Genomic DNA, 22,084 nt, shown 5'->3' on the forward strand with positions numbered 1-22,084 from the left:
CTGGAATTTAACCCAGTCAATCTGAAATTCCCTGGTCAACACTGGTGAGGTAATCTGCCTGATAGACACCTGCCATCCCTGAAGGAAGGTGACTTTGTCTGACACAATCAACTCTTTGCTAGTCACTTCCTAAAGGAACTTCAGGTAATCAGATGTATCTTACCACTTTGGGATACAGGACACCATTGATCTTTGATATTCTGGTTTTGTTTATCCATCCATTATTAATCTGTATGTAAAATTGTCACACACCGCAGCAAAACGCATAAAATGCTGAGATAGAGGCTGAGCCCTCAGGGGTTTTATAGTCTTTTTTAGGAAGACAAGATAGGCTTACATAAGACCGGGATGGAGAACATTATGCCGGAAGTCCCAAGTGTGATCAAAGAAAGAAATGATCATTTCCAGAGGAAAGAGATCCAGAAGGCTTCAAGGTGGGGATGGGGATGGGGTTTTGAGGAAACATTTCTGGAATGTTAATAATAGAAGCAAGTAAGTTCAAGGAACGGCAGCATTGCAGTTAAGTTGGAGTAAAAGGGTAGGTACCTCAGAGAAACCTGAAGACCTTAAGCCACAATTTGTAAATTATGTTACAGAATCCATCTATTCAAGGTCTCCCATAGCTGTCTAAGGAATCTGAAATTTATCTTCTTGATAATAGGAGAAACTGAAAGTTATCTAAGAGTGAAATTTGGCTTATCAAAGTAGTTTTTAAAAACAATGAAACTGGGAGCAAAGTACAAGAAATGAAGTTGGGAAAGAAAGTGAAATAGATACAAGGAGATCAGGTAACCACTTTGGGCCAAAAAATAAAGATCATATTCCATGATGAAAACAATGACAACATTTAGAAATGTTGGACTATGTATCATCAGGCATACCTAAGGGTTATGCTTTCTGTTGTTAACCTTCTGTTGAAAACGGTATTCTCCGACTAAGAATCTAATGGCAGATCCTGTTTTAAATGTTATTTCAAATCCTTTTTGGAATATCTGCAGACTCTCAAGGGAACGTGATATGTTTTTATGTTTCTTATAAAATGTTAGAAAACCTTGCTTTTCAAAATGTCAGCTGCAGGATGAACTTCCAGAGAATAAAGCTTTAGAGGTTTCTCTTTTTTTATTTTAATCCAAATAGTCTATGTATATTTTTCAATATCCTTTAATATTAACCCTAAGTGATGAATGGCCGGTGTGAAAGGAAGGGGACTGAAGAAACTCTATCAATTTGAAAAGAGTTCATTATTTTTATCTGATTTTGCACAGTGTCATTTTAAATAAGTGCTAGCCTGGAGAAGGTTTTTATTGTTTTGAACCACAGGCTTTATATTACCTTAAAAAAATAAAACAAAAAAACCTCTCAGCCGCAAGTAGGATGCTGTTGGCAGCTCTACAAATCTAGCACCACCCAGGGAGGGAGTGTGTTTGCTCGTGCTCACTTCTGGCAGGGCAGAGGGATGCTGGACATCGAGAGACAACCAGGAAGGCTGCCCGGTGCATCGGCAAGCTGCTCCCCCGCCCCACACCCGGGTCTCCTCCTTTTGCAACACACAGGTAAATATATTGAGGTGCTGATTCAAGTGGAGGGTCCTAGCCTTAGAGCAAGCAATGAAAGTGAAGTGCAGTGCAGTGAAGGTGCATGAGAGGTCTCCTCAACAACTTCAGGAAGCTCTACTGGGCCTGTCTTCAGCCAAAAGGTTCTTATTAGACCCAATAAGTTGCCGAAAAGGTCCTTTTGTGTTTTATTATTATTTACAGGTTTGTATGTCACTTCGCTGAACGCTTTTCTATAAACTATTAAAAAAACATTAAAACAGCAACTGAATGTTTGTGTTTTTACAAGTCTGTGACTAAGTGTTAATCTGTTGTTCTTTCATATTCATAAATTATAAAATCTTATTGCAATCTTTAATGCTGAAAAATGAACTATTAGAAAGTTTAGTTTTCAATGTTAATGTTTTAAAATACTACAAATGGATAAAATGTAAGATTTAACATTAGAGAGTGAACTGCAAAACTATTGAGAAAACATTTCCCTATAATATGGCAGTAGTCTCTAAATATAAAGCTCAATGTTATAAATTCGGGCTTAATGAATTTTTTATACCACAAATTCTGTTTCCACTTAGATGTCAGAAACTGAGCTGGAAAAGATAAAAGTAAAAACAGCTGAGCATTTTGAAAATGATAAAAATAACACTTCTTGGTTGAAGGAAGGTAAGTCCTCTTGCTGTGGGTTTTCTGTCAATGTGAACATTATGTTTTTATGGTAAGTAAGAGATAGTGTGGGAAGAGGGAAAATGTCCCAGCAATTCAAATAATATTAATACTTTTGATTTTTTTTTCTTTTCCTTCTCTTGGCCTAAGGAGTAGTTTGAAGATCTTTTGTACTGAAATGCTTTTTGTATTCCCCATGTGGCAGTAAACACAAATTATTTTGTTGTTATGAGAATATATATTTTCAGCTCAGATACATATTATCTGTGAAGTTCTTGTTGTGCTGTAGAATTTTCTCCTTTAGCCAAGGAGACTAAATAATGTGAGGACAAGTATTTTTTAAATAACAATCACAGAGGGGAATGCATGCTGTAGGAAGTAATGTCTACAAATAGAATCGCCATTCACTGCAGTTAGAGAAGCCACCTTCCCAGGGGAGAATGCTGTCAGCCAGAGGCACGGCGTGCGTAAGACGGTTACTTGAAATACACAAATCGATATGGTCTCCTATGATGAGTATAAATTTGTGCTATTTTGAAACTATGTATCAACTCATGATTATTTACTAGAAGGTTTGGTTTTATAATCTTTTCACTTTTGAACACCTTAAATGTTTCTTAAAGGAAACTGACTTGATATTTTATCTAAATTAGGTGTCTGTGTCTTTTACACCATTTCATGTATTTATTCAATTGTAAAGAAACAGCTCTTATGTAGTTGCTATTCCTCAAAATTGTTTTATAAGGTCATAGGAAACTTTAATATATATGTCAAGTAAGTCCTAGAACTCCAGAATGATAACAATATCAACTACATTCACAATGCGTATTGATGATTATGCTGAATCATCATAACAACCTTATGAAACAGTAATTATTCTGAATTTTCAGACGAGAAGGCAAAGTCACAGAGTTAAGTAAAAGGCCTAAAATTACAAGATTAGGTATCATGACAGAGCGGGATGTGACCCCAGAGTGTGTGACTCCACAACATATGAATTTAACCACGACCTTACACAATGCTTTAAAGGAAAGATGTGTAAGTTCCTTGTCAGGGTACAATCTGTGCTCAGAAGTTTTCCTACAGTGTTTAAACCAGCACCTCCATGTTCATTCACACCCTCCCATCCACTCTCATCCTTTATCCTGTCCTATCTCCACCCTCATTGTACAAATGTTCGCTTTTCTAAAAAAGATCCTTTCTTCTGCCCCAAGCCCCAGTAGCCAAATTAATCGCTTGAGCTCATCTCCACTAGAGACACTATTTCAAGACAAAAGTTGGTGCAGACATGAAGCATTCTTAGAATCATTTCCTTCAAAAAGCCACAGGGCGAGAGAAAATTCTCTGACTTCTCTTTATTAAGAACAATTTAAATAGAACATTTTAAAAAACAAGGCGGAAGTAAAAAATTGAACTTTGGTCAAAGATTTCCCTTTGCTTTTCTTACAAACCCCAAATCCATTAAGACAGAGGTGTTCTTCTCTACTTAAGTGAAGTTTATATTATTTATTGTTGCTTTGATCATTCCATGCTATTGATGCCTCACATAGAAATAATGATGAAATTGATAGGCCAGTCAACTGTTTCCTGAGGAATTTTCTTTTGAAAAAGTTGCTTCCATTAAGTACAATTTAGGGACTGAATTCTTGTAATCTATAGAATCTAATTTCCCAGGTGATGTTTTATCCCATTTGGATACTTTATTTAGGCTACACTCAAATTATGTTTACTATATTTCATAAAAGGAAATTGAGCCAGATTCTAGATGACAACATCTTAATTGGGGATTATCAGAATGAGTTAGTTTTCAAACATAAATCTGCTTTTTAATGTTAAGACAAAGTATATGTGTTGGGTTTTGTTTGTTTGTTTGTTTGTTTTTTTAAGGCAAACTGTGCATTGGAAAGACCTGAGCATTTGCAGTCAGGCAGGTGTGCTTTTCAAATCTCAGTTCGGCTGTTTAACTAGTGTGCTGTGACTACGGAATTCAACAGAATCTCTCCGAGCCTCAGAGTCCTTAGCTGGGGACAATAATGCCTTCTTTGTGTGATTATGGAGATGAGATTTCATTATTTCTGTATTTTTCCCCCTATTTAAACCATGATTCAAAGTAAAATAGTTATGTTTTTTGAGATCTTGGTTCACATTTGAGCAATCATTAACAACACTCTCAATTTTTATATCATTTCACATACATTTTTCATTTGGTCCCTACAACAACTTGATATGTCCCCATTTTATAGATTGAAGGACTAAGGTTTAAAGAGACTTTGGATTTTGCTTAAATTTGCAGAGCTGTTAAGTGGCAAATTGAATCTTGAATCCAGTTCTTCTAGTTCCAAATTTTGTTCTTTGCCTTAAACCAACTTATCAAAGTGATTTCTCTAATGGTTATTAATCAGTATTTTTCATTTATCACCCCCTTTTAAAAAAAGTGAAATAAGTGGTTTACAGTTATTCAAAAAAGTTTTCATAAATAACAAAAGTGGTTGCTTCTCATATCACAATGTCTCTTGCCTCCCTCTGCCACTCTAGCGGAATCTCCCCATTGTTAAAACAGGGAATCATAGCCATGCCTTATTAGGGTTGGAGCAAGCACTCGCAGGGGTGGTCTACAAAAAAATCACTGAACACAGCACCTGACCCCAGAGTGAGCAGGCGACCAACAAGAGTCATCACCATCCTTGTCAACCTGAGGACTGAGGTGCTTTCTAATTTTCATCTTCAAACATTCGTTCATTCAATTTATCCAATGCGATTCAACATTTATTAATCATGGCATTACTGGAGACAAGGCATAAGAGGGCAGAGAACAATTTAAAAAGAAAAAAAAATACAGGGTTCTGCACTCAAGAAGCTTATGATCTAATTGTCTTACTTTTGCCTAGAAGGTGAGGCTCTTATTTACCTTCCACTTTCCCTCCGATGGGTCATAGGCTTGATGGCCTCAGGGATGGTGTCAAAGAGCCAGTTAAAGCCACACCCAGAGCTATTACCAACAATTAGGGTAAACAGTGTTTGAGGAACACAATGGCAGACCTGAAAATGCACTCATGTGTTTAATTGCATCCTATTGCACCTTTTATCAAAGCATCAGGCAACCTTGTATCACTATGAGTCATGCATGTTGCCTTTAAACTCCAGACTTCTCACATTTTAGATGTATCAGATTCCTGGGTCCCAACTTCCTGAATTCAGGAGGACATAAGGTGGAGCCCAGGAATAAATGCAATAGAGCAAGCTGAGTGATTCTGAAGTAAGACATCCAGGGACCATACATGGAGAAACCCTGTTTTAAGACGGAAACAAAATGTTATTTGCATACATGCACCAGGCAAGATGAGCTGTATTGTGCAACCGTGGACTGAGGTGGTCTAGAAAGGCCAGTCTTGAAGGTGGTCACGATCTATTTGCCCAGGTGGAGAGGAGGAGAGAACGCCGGGAGGAAAGTCATCAGAGACCGGAAGGGGCTGGCATAGGTGCTATGGACACGGGCATAATAACTAGTTACTTGCATATGGATTGACACACAATGGGTGGGACGAGCTGAGTTCCAACTCTAAGTAAAGTAACTGGGCACGGGCTCTGAACTGTCACTGCAGGTCTGAGGGCAGGGAGGAATATATGGAAGCGTTACTTGGGCATATAAATTTATAACTATTGTAGTTTGCAGAGTGGGATGGGGCAGGCAGAAGAAAGGTTAAGGCAAAGGGGATGGTGAGGGCTAAGACAGCAGCGCTTTCAGTAGCCCTGAAGTGAGAAACACAGGACCTGGATAAAAGTCATAACAAGGAGAGGAAGAAAATACGCCTGAATGTGAAAAGCTTCATGAAGGAAAATGGATATAACATAGAAATTGGGGGGAAATTATGGTGGAATAAGATGGCATGTAACACCCCATTAAGCCAGGGAGCATACTGGGTACCACTTCAGTGCTTGCACCTCACACATTTGATACGGAAGAGAAACATCAAAATGAAAGGATGGAAACCTTTAAATTGTTGCCATTTGCAGTTTAAAATCATAGCGTCACCAGTGTTTGAACTGCACATAATTTCTTATGGTGTCTCCTGATTTTTCAGGAGAAGCTGGAAATCTGGATTTCCATGTGAAATATCTTGATTTTTAGAGGTTAACAACAACAACAACAACAATAAAGCACCATGCAGGACAAATAAAACCAGGTTCTGCGAGTCTATTTCAGCTCATCTGCTACCAGTTTGAAACTTCTGTTCTAAGAGCTTGTATCCCTAAACAAAATCTATTACAATTTCCCAAAAACCAGTTTTCCATAAATATCACTTCATTGGCATACACACACACACACACACACACACACACACACACACGTACAAAGTCAAGACAATTTTCTAATTTTTTAAAATTATGAAATGAAGACCCCTGAAATAAGACTGCTTGTGCTGTAATTATCTATAACTGTTTTAGTGAAGCATTCTGTTTATAGTTGTAATTAATAGAGGAAAGAACAAAATAATCTCAAGTTACAAGTGTTCCCTCAGTGTAACAAAGCACATTTATATTCTTCTAATCAGGTGTTGACTCTGTCCAATAACTGTTCAACTGGGTGGGTCTCAATGGGAAAATTCATACTTAGGGAAAAGGTTTGAGTTTCTACAAAGGACAGAAGGGCAATGAACAAGCTTTTCTCTCACTTTGCAGAAATGCCAGGGGAAAAAAAGCTTGGATGATGAGAATTGTGTTGTCATTTTGAAGTAAGCATAGCTCTTTTTCTATAAGCAGTCACATGGTGACTACAGTCTTTGGTTATTTCAAAATCATTATTTAGATACATTTTGGAGGAAACGCCTGTAAATTTATTTAGTATTGATGTAGCAGAGTTGAATCACCAATGACTTGGCATCAAGAATACAGTGATCGTCATTTAATCAGAATTAATGAATATAAGGAACTAATAAACCAAGATACTGGAAACAGCCTAGAGGTCCCAAAAACCATGTTCCAGAAATTCTCTTCTCGATAAAATGCGAAACTTCAAATCCATAATACAAGAATTTCTTCTCATTCCTGATCATCGTTTGTTTGCAAATGAGATGGTGAAAGTGAAAATTTTACTCATTTTTATTGACTTTCATAAATTCAGTGGACTTCCCTTAATTTTAAATGAATTTACTTCATTTGCTTAAAAAAATAATTTCAGATTATAAGCATTAAAACAGTTCCAAAATATGTATTTTACTCAGTTCAGCAACCATTGCATGAGGCTCCTCTTGAACTCACAAACAAGGTGTTAGGCAAAGGTACACGTTGTCTAACAATGAAAACGTCGCAGTTCTCACTCTCAAGGAACTCGTGTATTTAAGTGTTTTATTATAATGACTAAATATAAATCCATGCTAATTCTTTTACTCAGATAATTCTCATTTTTAAAAGGGCGCCTTTTTCTTACTAGCTTAAAAATTAAGCCACACTAATGCCTATTTTAAATTGTTAATTTCCACAAACAGCATACCTTGAGATTTCTTTTATTATGTATACACAGGAAACAGGATCTTTAGCTCTTATCTCATTAGTCTTCATTTACTTGTGACAATGTGTTACCTAATAACCAAAATACAGGTGAGGAAAAAGTAACAGCCAAATAGAATGTTGTTTTGTTTTTAAACATAGTTGAAAGGAGAAATTAGATGTGGAAATATGCCCTTGCAAGCCACATAAATAAGTAACAAGAACAAGATACTTTTACAGCAGTAGTTGTTTTGAAGCTTTGAAACAAGATGATGTGATAAAGGTTGGCGTGGGGAACTCTCCTTTAGAATCAGTGGTTAAGGACATTTTGAGAGATTTGAGTTGAGAATTAAATGAAAAGAAGAAGCAGCTGTGCTAAAATCTGGGCGGAGCGTTCCAACAGGAAGAAGAGCTTGTGTGAAGATAGTATGGCTCAGAATTCAGAATGCCTGGATGGGAAGAAGGAAGGGAGAGAGGGAGGGAGGGAGGGAGGGAGGGAAAAAGAAAATGATGGAGAAAGGGAGCAAGAGAGAGGGAAAAGAAAGTGATTAAGTTGGAAATAATGTTGGATCACATTGCTGGCTTCAGTCAGGAATTTGGATATATTCCCTTAATTGAAGTTAGAAGCCACTGGACATTCTAAGCAAGGGACTATAAGGAATCACTTATGTTGTTTGAGGTAAAGAATGCATGCAGAAATAAAATGGAAGACATTGCAGTTGAGTAAGAAAAAGGTAGTAACTGAGACAGAATAAAATTGTGACAGTGAAAGAGGGAGAATAGGATTTGGGACCCATTTTGGAGGTAGCGCCAGCTGAACTGGCTGGTGCATTAGTTTGGGGCAATAGAAAGAAAGAAGTTGAGGCGGACTCCTGCCTTGAGACACTGCATGAGGGTGATGCTGGATGGAGGAGAGTGAGAGGAAAACTGGCTAGAGATGAGAGAATCAGAAGATCTGGGTGGGTCAGGTTGTGTGAAATGCCTATGAGGCATCCCAAACAGAGATTATCAACTAAGTAATAGGATATATGAGATCAGTTGTTGACAGGGAAAGTCTGCCAGAAATTTTGCTTAGACCTGAAGGTTGACAAGGCAATTGTTAATGGAGAAAGTGAAGGAAATGAAACAAAATTTCAGGTAGAGAAACAGGGCAGGAAAAAACATGTCCTGCTCCAAGAAATGAATGAAAATAAGAGTGGCTAGAGCATCTTGACCCAAAGGAAGGCTGCGTTTGATGAGTGTGGAGAGTTGGCACAGGAACACAGCCAACCTCTCATAGACCTTATTCAGCATTTTGAATGCCAATAAACTCTTTACCCTGGAGATGCCTGCTAAAGAGATATTTTACAGTGTAGTAAAATATATCCTACTACATTTTATTCTCAGAAGAATGTAAGGTAAAATATTATCAAAGGATAGCACACTACTATTAAAATTTAACAATTATACAATGAAGCTATAATAGTTTGTATTAGTCAGGTTCTGAAAAACAGAATCAATATAATATAATAGAATAGATAGATAGATAGATAGATAGATAGATAGATAGATAGATAGGCGATTTATTATGAGGGACTGACTCACACAATTATGGGGGCTAAGAAGTCCCACAATCTGCTGGAGACCCAGGAAAGTCAGTGGTGTGGTTTCAGTCCGAGCCCCAAGTTCTGAGACCCAGTGGAATTACTCTTGGTCCAAGTAAGATGTTCCAAGAACCAGGAATGCTGACGTCCAAGGGGAGGAGAAGATGGATACCCCAGCTCAACTGGAGAGAGAAATTTGCCCTTCTTCAGCCTTATTCTGTTTTGCCCATTGCAGATTGGCTGGTGCCCACCTCATTGGTGAAAGTGATTTTCTTTAATCAGATTACCAATTCAAATGCTAATCTATTCCTGAAAGACCTTAACAAACACAGTCTGAAATAATGTTTTACCAGCTACCTTTAGGCTACTGAAGTTGACACATAAAATTAATCATCAAATAGTTCTTGAGAGGAAAGTAACAGACACTGATTCTAGCTAAATTAATGAAGAGAAATTCATTGGAAGACTTGGAGGTGGCTCAGAGTTAAGAAGGAAAATCCTGGACCAGAAGGGGCAGAAACTAATGTAGCTATGATAATCCGAACAGCAAGACTTAACAAACATACTTGGGACACCACTTCTAGAACAAGTTAGCTCCACATACTTTTTCTGGTCTCTCATCCCCTATACTCAAGCCTCCAAACCCCAAAGAGAAAGCTCAACAGCCTCTGCCGTTTGTCTCCATCCTGGCTAAGCAGGGCAGGGAACCTTATCTGACACCACTGCCAGGCTACCTAAAGGGCAGTAGATGATTCTTCAGAGGTAATTCAGGAGTCTAGTCCCAGAACACAGGGAGAACTGATGTTGTGTGGTCCCCAAATAATGTTTACGCTAGGAGCCAGTACCAATGACCCAATTTCCAGTGCTTTCCTCCACTAGGGATAATATTTCTTAAGAACCCTACCTGTGTTGTTGATAGAATACTGAACATTTCAGGAAAGACAGTGCTTCCTTTAAATGCATTGGCCTTCTACTAAAGTTCAAATGTCAGAGTCATTATGATTCTGTGATAACCTTATTTTATGTTTAGAAAGTTCAGTAAAATATGAGATTTTCTGTGTTCTCATAGGTCAACAAATTAAATTCCAATGGCATATCCTACAGCTGACAGTTGAAATTTCTTTCCCACTAAGCCTATAAAATAGTAAGTTCATTTCTTACAAAGTGATGATGTTGATCCCAATGGAATGAAAGGCCTAGAAGATGCCATGTCAGCCTGGAGACTATGACCAGATGAATTACTCAGTGCAAAATCACTACAAGTTGTTAAATAGCAGATTTAAAGACTCTCTTTCAATGATGATAGGGCAGTTCATCAAATCCAGAATGCTCTTAGCTCACCATTATTAATTGCAATTTTATGAACTAGGAGTGAAGCAATCTGTAGAGATTGGAAACCCATCTCTCCTGTCTCAACAGGAAGAAGAAAATTGCAGAGAACTAGAAACTTCAAGAGATTTACTTCTTTCAACTGAGATTTTCTGTAGACTCATTCATTTCCCTACATGTCACAATAGCTGTTGATGTGATACACTTAATCAACATTAGTACAAAGAGCAATCTGCTAGTGAGAGAAAAAAGTCCCTTACGTTCCATGCCTCAGGAATAAGGACATTCCATTTCCTGTAAATTCTACAAAGAGATACTTTATTTTTATATGATTATGGCCCATTTCTTTCAGCTTAGGAACAGCATTTAGAGGGAATCTACTCTCTAATAAAATGCACCTACACTAGGTGTTCACCAGACCATTAGTAAAAAAGGAATGTGAATAGAGCAAGGAAGACATCACTTACAGGCATAAATCATTTCAACCATTTTAGCCATTATTTAAGCCTGTTGAAAAGTAAATGTGCAGCAAAGTCGAAAAGCAAGGGCAATGACAGTAGTTTTGCCATGTACAACTTCATGAAAAAATAGAGAGGGCAACTCACAGAGGCATAGTATTAAATAAGACATCAGGCAACCTTCCTCGTGAGCTATTTCCACACCAACAAGGATTTGCCAAGGAAAAGCTACACTACAGAAGTTAAGGAGGGTACTTCGTGATGTCAAATCTCAAACAACAGACAATAGAAGAGGAAAATCTGTATATCAGCTCTTCTTTCTACCAATTTTCTTTTCTTTTTTATATTTAGAATATTCAGCATTATAGATAGGAAACCAAATTTCTACTAGAGTTACCAAAAGGTATTATGTGAATACTAAAACATTTTGACTATAATTTTCATAAGTATAAAAAGTTTATGTAGATATACTTTTCTTGAGAATGAAAAGTGTATCAAAAGTTACATTCAGACCACAATTAATAAAAAATATTCCACTTTAAACATGCATCTTAAAACCAATTTCTTGGACTAATATATGAAAATTCAGATTAAGACAAACCATTCATACCACAGGAAGTATTTGTTCTACAAAATAACATAAAATTAAGTAACCCAAACCAACAAATGTTTTGGTTTCCCACAAGACACAGACTTATACATGTAACATAATGAGACTCCTGTGCCCAAGTAATTTATAATTCAGTTGGGAAAACAAAATAACAATAACACATCCTCTTTGTCATACAATTCAGACAAAAGAAAACTCTTTAGCTGTAACGGAAATATAGTAGAATGTGCACCACCAATTTCAATTTTTCAGTATGAAAACTCACACACCAAACCATTTGAATATAGCCAATTCCTTCTATTTTTTTTTTTTTAAAGCTGAGCCATCCTGCCACCGGTTGGCAGCTTAGTGGCTGCTCAGCTTGGGCCAGGAATCGAACCGCTGTTGGTCAGAGCTCAAACTCTTGAGTGAGCTCTTAACCAACTGAGCCACTCGGCCGGCCCCAAGTATAGCCAATTCCTTAGGTAGATGGAGATTTCTCATAAGATTAAAACAGCTTGTTTGTTTTGTTTTTAATGGAGTTAGCAGATTTGGGCTAAAGCTACTATACTGGAGAATCACTAGAATACAGCAGAATTCATTTTAAAACATTAGATTTCTTACAGCTCTTAAAAGAAAAGACCTCTTGTATAAGTATTCTTTAATTTATTACTCAGCTTTTTTTCTTAAAATAAAAAAAGGAAAACAACTAATACCCTCATTTTAAAATGTGGGTAAACAGACTATAAAGAGATAGAGGTCGGCTGAGTGGTGTGATGGTTAAGAACTGGCTTGGGACACCAGAGGGCCCCGGTTCAGATCCCACATATGAGGGCCAGTGACACTGCCCTCCACAGCTAAGATGCTGAACAACAGCTCAACCTGGAGCTGGGCTGCCATGAGTCGCCTGTGACGGCGTAGGCTGCAGCCCCTGTGGCAGTGGGTTGCCATGGGCTACAATGTGTAGCCAGCAGCCAGCGTGAGCGGCCGGCCAGAAGCCGGAGACTGATCTGCCTTGCCCGGGAAGAGCGCAATGATGGTGCCAACTTGGGCCAGTGAAGCAACGTCCTCCACAACTAGACTGAAGAACAAAACAACAGCAACTTGTCTGTTCCCCTTCCCCCAATTCCCCAGCACTGTTCCCATCCCCCCAATTATCCAATAAAAATCTTAAAAAAAAAGAGATAGAGCTACATAATAGATAGAAAGAAGTTCACTTGTCCAAGGGAAAATTTTAATTGAATAGTTTATTTAGTAAAGAGGGAAAATTTCACTAAAAACTTTAAAAACTTACACAATTTAGAGGCATAGTGTATTTTTTTAAAAAAGATTTTATTAGGGAATCAGAGAAGGGGAACAGACAAGTTGCTGTCCTTTTGTTCTTCAGTCTAGTTGTGGAGGACGTCGCTTCACTGGCCCATGTTGGGATTATCATTGCGCTCTTCCCGGTTGAGGCAATCGCTCGCCGGCCATTGGACGGCCACTCATGGTAGCTCACGGCAGCTCACAGCAGCTCACAAAAGCTCATGCCAGCTGCTGGCCAGCCCCACTGAAGCCCACGCCGCCACTGGCAACTCACCGCAGCCCAGTTCCAGGTCGAGCTGTTGTTCAACATGTTAGCTGTAGAGAGCTCAGAATCACTGGCCCTCATGTGGGATCCGAACCGGGGCCCTGCTGCTCAGAACTGGCCTCCCAAGCCAACTCTTAACCAACGTGCTGCTTGGCTGGCTCTGAGGCATAGTGTATTTATAGGCCATGACTACCTTGGCCAAATTCAGTAAATTGTTAAACCTCTAAATTCTGTAGGCCAACACCCATTAATTAAGAAGCCACCTTCAGGCCTCTGAGTTCTAGATCAAATGATCAAACCTGAGTTCTGTAACATAACTTGCTCTCTAGTAGAAGAATGTACCCTTCGCTTCAGGTTTACTTTTAATTTTCAAAAACACTGAACAGAAATAAGTACACAGTTAAAAATACACATATAAAATACATACATGTCTCATACATATAACTGTGTTGCTGGAACAAAATATTTTATTGCATCGTTCACTCTGGCCTTCCAACAATACATTTATTGACTATCTCCTATTTGTAAGATAACAGTGGTTTCTATGAGATAATCAAACATACGTAACACCCACGGTGCCTACAATCAGTATGTGTGTGAAGTTGCAGGGGGCGATTCACCATAAGTCAGTAGATTTAAATAAAGGAGAAATGTTAAGTATAAGGTTGTTAATTGCTCAAGGGTAAGGGTTTATCTGGCTTGTTTACCTCTGTATTTCTGAGTATCTAAATAGCCCCTGGAGCACAGCAGATGCTCAAAAATGATATCAATAGATGAATGAATAAATAAATATTGAGGAAAATATGGGATTCAGAGATAGGAAACAGCACACCTAGAATTTAGAAAAATTGGGAGCTTAGCTGGGCTGTAAATCATGAATAGTGTTTCAATAGCCTGTAGCATTACAAACTGATGTTCTTTGATGGTCTAAGTGGAGGCAGAAAGGCCTGGGGTGTTCCGAGAACGGTGATGATGTTTGGCTGGATAAAGGGTATATGTGGGATATGAAGAAACAAACGCGGGCTCTATTACAAAGAGCTTTTAATACAAGGCTGAAGAGCATAAACCAAATGTTCTAGGACAAAGGGAGGCCATCAGATATATCTAGGGTTGAGGTCAAGAGATAGATAACAGAATGAACTTTATGCTTTAGCAAATATTTGTGATATGAGAGTCTTTATGAAGATGGATGGGAAGGGTAAAGACAGAGGTGAAGGGTGGAAGTAGAGTGATGAGTTAGAAGCTTTTTGCATCCACAAATGAGAAAAAATGATTTCTGAATTGGAATAATGGTTGCCAGGGCAATGGAAACAAAGAGGCTGGTACCCAAGAGATTTCTGACCCAGAGGCCTTGACTGTGGACTGGATATGAAGGGGTAAAGGAGAGAAAGAGTTGTCAGAAATTAAAGAAAGCCTCTGGATTGAAACGGAACTTTCGTGTGTGTGTGTGTGTGTGTGTGTGTGTGTGTGTCCTATGTAAATTATTTACTTTAGAAAAACTCGAAAATGCAAATGGAAAAACATTACTCCAAATCCACACCTGGAGATAATTACTGTACACCTTTTTTTATATGTTTTATATTTGTGTATCAATGTGTGTACATACATACAAATTAGTAATTTTAACAAAATCCGATTATGCCATATATTTAATAATGTGTTTTCCTTACTCAGAAAAGAATGCAAATACCTTTTGAGGTTAATAAATCCAGGTTTACAGCACCATTTCAAAGGCTATACATATAGTATTCCACTACTAAAGAAATATATGTAACTAATTCCCTATTTTTGGATATTCAGATAATTACAAACTTTTTGCTTTTAAATCTCAGAGGAATGCACTACAGCATCCATTGGAATTTCCTTATAAGCAGAATGACCAAAGCACCACGTGGAGTCCTCACAACTTACCTGTGGCTTTCAGGCAACAGGTTACCACATATTGCACATCAGTGTTTCAGTTTAGTTTCATAAAAGTCATGTGCAGAAAGCCTTATCGTATGTTTTCCATAGATGAAAAAAGCAAAGGTCAGAGAATTTTAAATAATTTGGTCCCAGGTTACATAGGCAATAAACAAGCCAGGTACTCTGATTTGAAATTCAGTGCTTTTCCTTATCATAGTTTCTGCTTTGAAATATACTTGAAGGTAGATAACCAATAATCCCTAATCTACACTAATTTTGACAATTAAAATTCAAGAAGACTGATAATGTTTGGGAAGTCATGCAGAGGATACCTCTTTAAACTTATTATTTATTTAGCTGGCTTCTCTAAACAAGATTTTTAGTGCAGTCGTGGTGATTTGAATGAGAAAGAAAACAGGTATAACATCAGGTGAAGACTAAGGAGTTAATGTAGCCATAGACTGTAGTGATCAGATAGTTCAGAATGAGTTACAACTTTATAATATTACTGCATTCATATTAAGAGATAAAAGTTGGAGCTCCCATAATATCCAGTCATTGAAGACACGGCGAGTTATAATGGTTAATCATTTTAATATATTCCCGTTAAGTTAGCTAAACTAAACAGAAAACAAGGCTAATGGAGGGGGAAAGTGGAAATCTTATTTTGTTTGGTAATCTTTGTGAAACAAGCACTTGAAAATAAAACATATCACATCAAAATGTGTGTGTGTGTGTGTGTGTTGGGGGGGGGCGATAATTTCAGTGGCAGAATCAACTATGATCAGGTTAAGAAACATCAATATATTTTTGCATGGCTAATACACAGATCAAAACCCTGCAAATCTAAGGATATTTGGACGTCAAATCTAACTTTAATTTTCAAATATCCTTATCTGGTAATACCATCTCTCCAGCAAGAAAATTATATTAAACACAGCCCTCCTCTCCCCCATTCTGCAAGTAGTACCCCACCATCAACCTTGGATGTGACCGCGATTGTCCTTGTTATAGTTAGAATTTTAAAAAATGTGTTCCCTTAAATCTTTAAATAGTAGGATTTAGCAAATAAAAGACATTCTATAAAGTGTCAGGCCAGAAACTAACAATGTATTTCAGATAACTATTATGAATACTGACTGCACCCACTGTAGTTTTCAATCATGAATTAAATTCAATTATACTTTGGTGATCAGAAGCCTGTGAGTTTACAATAATAATTTCATTAAAATTATAAATGAATTTTTTTGTTGATCAAATGATTTACAAATTACCTGATTTCTTAACACCTATTCCACAAAAGGAAAACAATGATTTTAAAAAAAAAATGCTTGGAAGAAGTTTAATTCTTTTTTTTTTTTTTTAAGATTTTATTGGGAAATTGGGGAGGAGAACAGCATTGGGGAAGGGGAACAGACAAGTTGCTGTCCTTTTCTTCTTCAGTCTAGCTGTGGAGGACGTCGCTTTGCTGGCCCTTGTTGGTATTGTGATCATTATGCTATTCCTGGGTGAGGCAGTTGCTCATTGGCCATTGGATGGCCGCTCATGGCAGCTCACAGCGGCTCACGAAAGTGCACACCTGCTGCCGACCAGCCCCACTGCAACCTATGCCATCGCCGGCCACTCACGGCAGCCCAGCTCCAGGTCGAGCTGTTGTTCACTATCTTAGCTGTAGAGGGCAGTGTCACTGGCCCTCATATGGGATCCGAACCAGGGCCCTGCTACTCAGAGCTGGCGTCCCAAGCCAACTCCTAACCAACGGGCCACTCGGCTGGTCCAGGAGTTTAATTCTTTTTTACAAAAGAGAATAAACCAAGTCAAATATTTTTTCACCCTCCAAGAAGAAATTTAATGCAACTCAGAAAATTCTGATTACACACATATACCTGTTGCTTCACAAGGCATCCAGTCAAGTGGAGTAAGTATTCATATTTCTGTCTAACCAACTGAAATTATAGTGATTACATGAATTTGGCATTAGAAATAAGACAAATTAAATAAATAACTTGGGGCTTAAGCAGAAATATAATCTAATTACAGCCCTATCGTGGCTCAAATATCTAAACTGTTAATTTTTGCCAAGACATCCAGTCTTTTTGTGGTCTGTGGCAATTATCTTACAACCTCCAACTCAACTTTGTCTAGTATATTTAAGTAAAGAGGTAGGCTCTTTGGTTCTCTCACTTTCTTTTTGTAAGCACTCATTTTACAATAACTAATTACCAAGAGCCAGGCAAAATAATTTGTACAATTATGAAAATTGTCTGATATTAAATTCAACAAGCCAAGAATTATGCTTAAATAAAAATTTAGTTTGTTCTCTTTTTTAAAGTAAATAGGGTTTAGAGAGAAATAGTTTTCTATCATTTCAGAAGAACTTTTTATTAGAAATAATATATACCCTATTAGTCAATCAACAAACATTGGTAAAGCCATGATACACGGAGGCAGGGGGTGGGGTTGGGGGCTACTGGACCAGGGCCTGGAAATAGACTAGACCAGAGAGGCAGATGACACAGTTCTCATTAGTCATGTGAAAAAAGTTACTCTAAGAGCAATGGAAAAATATTAAATGGCATTATGCTCAGAGAGTCCACTATTAGATTTGCTTTTTAAAAAGAAAAGTCTGGCAGTAGGATTGGAGAGGAGAAAAAGTGGATTGGTGGAAAGCAGGTGGAGGGGCATACAGTTGCTGAAGTAGGAATTAAAAGAATGACAATGTGGGAGGGGGTGGGGATGAGGGAGAAGGGGAAGGGACGAGACAACATAAATTGGTAACCACAATATTGCCTTAGGGATAGAAAAGACAGTTTGGGGAATATAATCAATAATGTAAATATTTTTAGGGGGCCAGATGGACCCAGATGGACTCATGTCTTGTTAGGGAAACCACTTCATGGACAGTACAGAAGTCTGACCACTGCACTGTACATCTGAAGCTGCCGTTGAATAATATTATATATCAACTATAATTTAATACATATATAGTCATGGGATGTGGAGTATAGTGTGGGAATGGAGTCAGTGGAATTGTAATAGATATGTATGATATCGGGGGTGGGGAGCAGTGGATGGGGGAGAGGGGTTGTCACTTTGTGAGGGGTGAAAATGATAACTATTGCATTGTTTTGTACACCCAAAACTAATAATAAAATTAAAATAAATTAATTAATAAATAAATTAATTAATAAATAAAAAGAACGACAATGTGAATGAGAAGAGATATTTTGAGCATTCATTGAAAAATAGAATTGTGAGGACTTCCTGGCACATTGGTTATAGGATGAAGAAGGCAGAGACATCAAAGACAGCATCCAACCTGCTGGGTAAATGATCAATCTCTTTGCTCACTTGGAAACACAGAAATTGTACTGTGTATTCCACTAGTGTGTGCTCCCAAGTGTTAGTTAAGTAACTAAGTGATTTTTGAAAAATTACCTAATTTGCAAAAGTATGTTAACCAATATTGATGTGTTAGAAGTAATAAGTTCAAAGAAACAAAAAGAAGTAATAAGTTCGAGAAATTGGAGCTGAGTATTTCTTGAACTCTGGTTAACTAAAATAAGGTCCATCATATTTTCTGGTATGTTCTGGAAGTAGCAGTTAATAGGGAGAAAGTATCATATTTAGAGCTTGTTTCAGTATGCTTAGTTAAGGAGGCAATAAGCTGAAGATTTAGGGAGGAAAATGAAGCATAGCATTTAAGTTTCACAGCATCTCATGTTTTAAACTACAATTTATTTGGGTACTTATGGGAAAAAGAAATCTATGGTTAGTAACAGATGTAAACAACTCAATCATTTTATCTTTGCCTTATTTCAAAGTGAAGAAAATCTTTCCCCATCAGTAGAAATGCTGCTGCTTTGAATGAATTATAAGATGTAAAACAGATTTAGAATTCTGTTAATGTCTGCAACAAGTTGATACACACATTAGACACAATCTTAAATGGTGTACAAAGAGGATGTGAGGTTTGCAAGTCAGGGTTTTTCTATTTTGACATGTAGGTTAGCTTTGTCATTTCTGTGAGGATGAAGGAATATAATGAACAAATATGGGAAACAAGGAGAAAATAAAGTAGGGAGTATGTGTTTTTATTAAACCATATTCAGTTTCATAAAATAAGGCCTTATACTGATAACAAAATGCAACATATTTTGTATATTTCCTTTTTACATTTTAAAATTTATTTTTCAATTGTAGTTGACATACAATATTATATTAGTTTCAGGTGTACGACATAGTCTTTAGACATTTATATAATGAAGTGGTCACCCTGATAGTCTAGTACCCACCTGGCACCACAAATAGTTATTATAATATTACTGACTATATTACTTATGCTGTACTTTATATCCCCATGACTGCTTTTATAACTGGCAATTTGCACTTCTTAATCCCTTTTACCTTTTAATTAATTTCCCCAACCTCCCTCTTATCTGGCAACTGTCAATTTGTTTTCTGTATCTGTGTTTGTTTCTGTTTTTGTTTATTTATTATCTTTTTTAGTTTCTACATGTAAATGAAATCATATGGTATTTGTCTTTCTCCATCTGACTTATTTCACTTAGCATAATATCCTTTAGGTTCATCCACATTGTGCGAATGATAAGATTTTATTCTTTTTTATGGCCAAGTAATAGTCCATCATATATATGTATTCTACTGTATATATGTACTATAATGTCTTTGCCTATTGATGGATACAGGTTACTTCCATATCTTGGCTATTGTAATTACCACTGCAGTGAACATAAAGGTGCATATATTTTTTAGAACTAGTGTTTCAGATTTCTTCCAATAAATACCCAAAAGTGGGATTGCTGATTCATATGGTAGTTTTAGTTTTTAATTTTTTGAGGAACTTCCATACTGTTCAATCTCATCAACAGTGCATGAGGTTTCTTTTCTCCACATCCTTGCCAGGACTTGTTATTTTTTGACTTATTGATGATAGCCATTCTGACAGTAGTGAGGTGATTTCTCATTGTGGTTTTGATTTGCATTCCCCTGATTAGTAATATTGAGCATCTTTTTATATATCTATTGGCCATCTGTATGTCCTCTTTGAAGAAATATCTATTCAGATCCTCTGCCTACTTTTTTTTAAAAAGATTTTATTGGGGGAATCAGGGAAGGGGAACAGACAAGTTGCTATCCTTTTGTTCTTCAGTCTAGTTGTGGAGGACATGGCTTCACTGGCCCATGTTGGTATTATCATTGCACTCTTCCCGTGGATGCCGGCTGCTCACACTGGCCGCTGGCCACTCACGTTGGCCGCCAGCCACTCACAGTAGATTACGACAGCCCACTGCAGCAGGGGCTGCAGCCTACACTGTCGCCAGCGACTTACGGCAGCCCAGCTCCAGGTCGAGCTGTTGTTCAGCATCTTAGCTGTAGAGGGTGCAGCGTCACTGGCCCTCATGTGGGATTCGAACCGGGTCCCTGCTGCTCAGAGCTGGCGTCCCAAGCCAACTCTTAACCAACGTGCTACTCGGCCGGCCCCTCTGCCTTCTTTTTAATTGACTTATTTTTCTTGGTGTTAAGTTGTATGCGTTCTTTACTTATTTTGGATATTAACCCTTTATCAGATATACCATTGGGAAAAATCTTCTCCTATTCAGCAGATTGTCTCTTCATTTTGTTGATGGCTTTCTTTGCTGTGTAAAACCTTTTTAGTTTGATGTAGTCACATTTGTTTACATTTTTCTTTATTTCCCTTGCCTGAGGAGACAATGTCAGAACAATGTCAGAGAGTTTACTGCCTGTTTTCTTCTAGGAGTTTTATGATTTCAGGCCTTACATTTGAGTCTTTAATCCATTTTGAGTTTATTCTTGTATATGCTGTAAAATACAAAATAAGTGATCTAGTTTCATCGTTTTGCATGTATCTGTCCAGTTTTCCCAACACCATTTATTGAAGACTGTCTTTACCCCATTGTATATTCTTGCCTCCTTCGTCATAGATTAATTAATCATATATGCATGGGTTTATTTCTGGGCTCTCTATTCTGTTCTATTGATTTATATGTCTGTTTTTATACCAGTACCATGCTGTTTTGACTATATAGCCTTGTAGTATCTTTTGATATGTGGTAGTGTGATAACTTCAACTTTGTTCTTCTTTTTCAAGATTGCTTTGGCATTTTGAGGTCTTTTATGGTTCCATATAAATTTTTACGATCATTTGTTCTAGTTCTGTGAAAAATGCCATTGGTATTTTGATAGGGATTACATTAAATCTATAGATTGCTTCGGGTTGTATGGATATTTTAACAATGTTAATTCTTTCTATCCATGAGCACAGTATATGCTTCCATTTATTGGTATTTTCTTCTTTTTTTTTCTTCAATGTCTTATAATTTCCTGAGTTCAGGTTTTTTACCTTAGTTAAATTTATTCTTACATATTTCTTTGAGGCAATTGTAAATGGGATTTTTTTAAATTTCTCATTTTCATAGTTCATTACCGATGTATAAAACTGCAACCAATTTCTGAATATTTATTTTGTACCCTGCTACTTTACTAAATTCATCAGTTCGAATATTTTTTTTTTTTGGTGGAATCTTTAGGGTTCTCTGTGTATAGTATCATGTCATCTGCAAATAATGAGTTTTACTACTTCATTTCCAATTTGGATGTCTTTTATTTCTTTTTCCTGTCTGATTGTTGTGGCTAGGACTTCCAATACTACGTTGAATAGAAGTGGTGAAAGTGGACATCCTTGTCTTATTCCTGATATTAAGGAAAATACTTTTAGCCTTTTACCATTGAGTATGATGTTAACTGTTGGTTTGTCTCCTATGGCTTTTATTATACTGTATTATGTTTATTCCCACTATGCTGAGAGTTTTTATCATAATTAGATGCTGGATTTTGTCAAATGCTTTTCTTTTTTCCATCTATTGAAATGATCATATGATTTTTATCCTTCATTTTGTTTATGT

The 22,084-nt window shown here is 37.2% G+C and overlaps 1 protein-coding gene across 1 annotated transcript in view; it reads left to right on the forward strand.

Annotated features, from left to right (window-relative positions):
• Nucleotides 1-348: 348 nt before the first annotated feature.
• The window catches only part of MDFIC2 (MyoD family inhibitor domain containing 2), a 114,521-nt gene continuing 92,785 nt past the window's right edge, over nt 349-22,084 (forward strand). The window contains exons 1-3 of the mRNA XM_019651314.1: nt 349-434; nt 1,448-1,553; nt 2,129-2,216. Coding sequence (XP_019506859.1) covers nt 349-434; nt 1,448-1,553; nt 2,129-2,216 — 280 coding nt within the window. The remainder of the gene's footprint in view (nt 435-1,447; nt 1,554-2,128; nt 2,217-22,084) is intronic.

This window comes from Hipposideros armiger, unplaced genomic scaffold (assembly GCF_001890085.2).
Source record: "Hipposideros armiger isolate ML-2016 unplaced genomic scaffold, ASM189008v1 scaffold_158, whole genome shotgun sequence".
Lineage (NCBI taxonomy): Eukaryota > Metazoa > Chordata > Mammalia > Chiroptera > Hipposideridae > Hipposideros > Hipposideros armiger.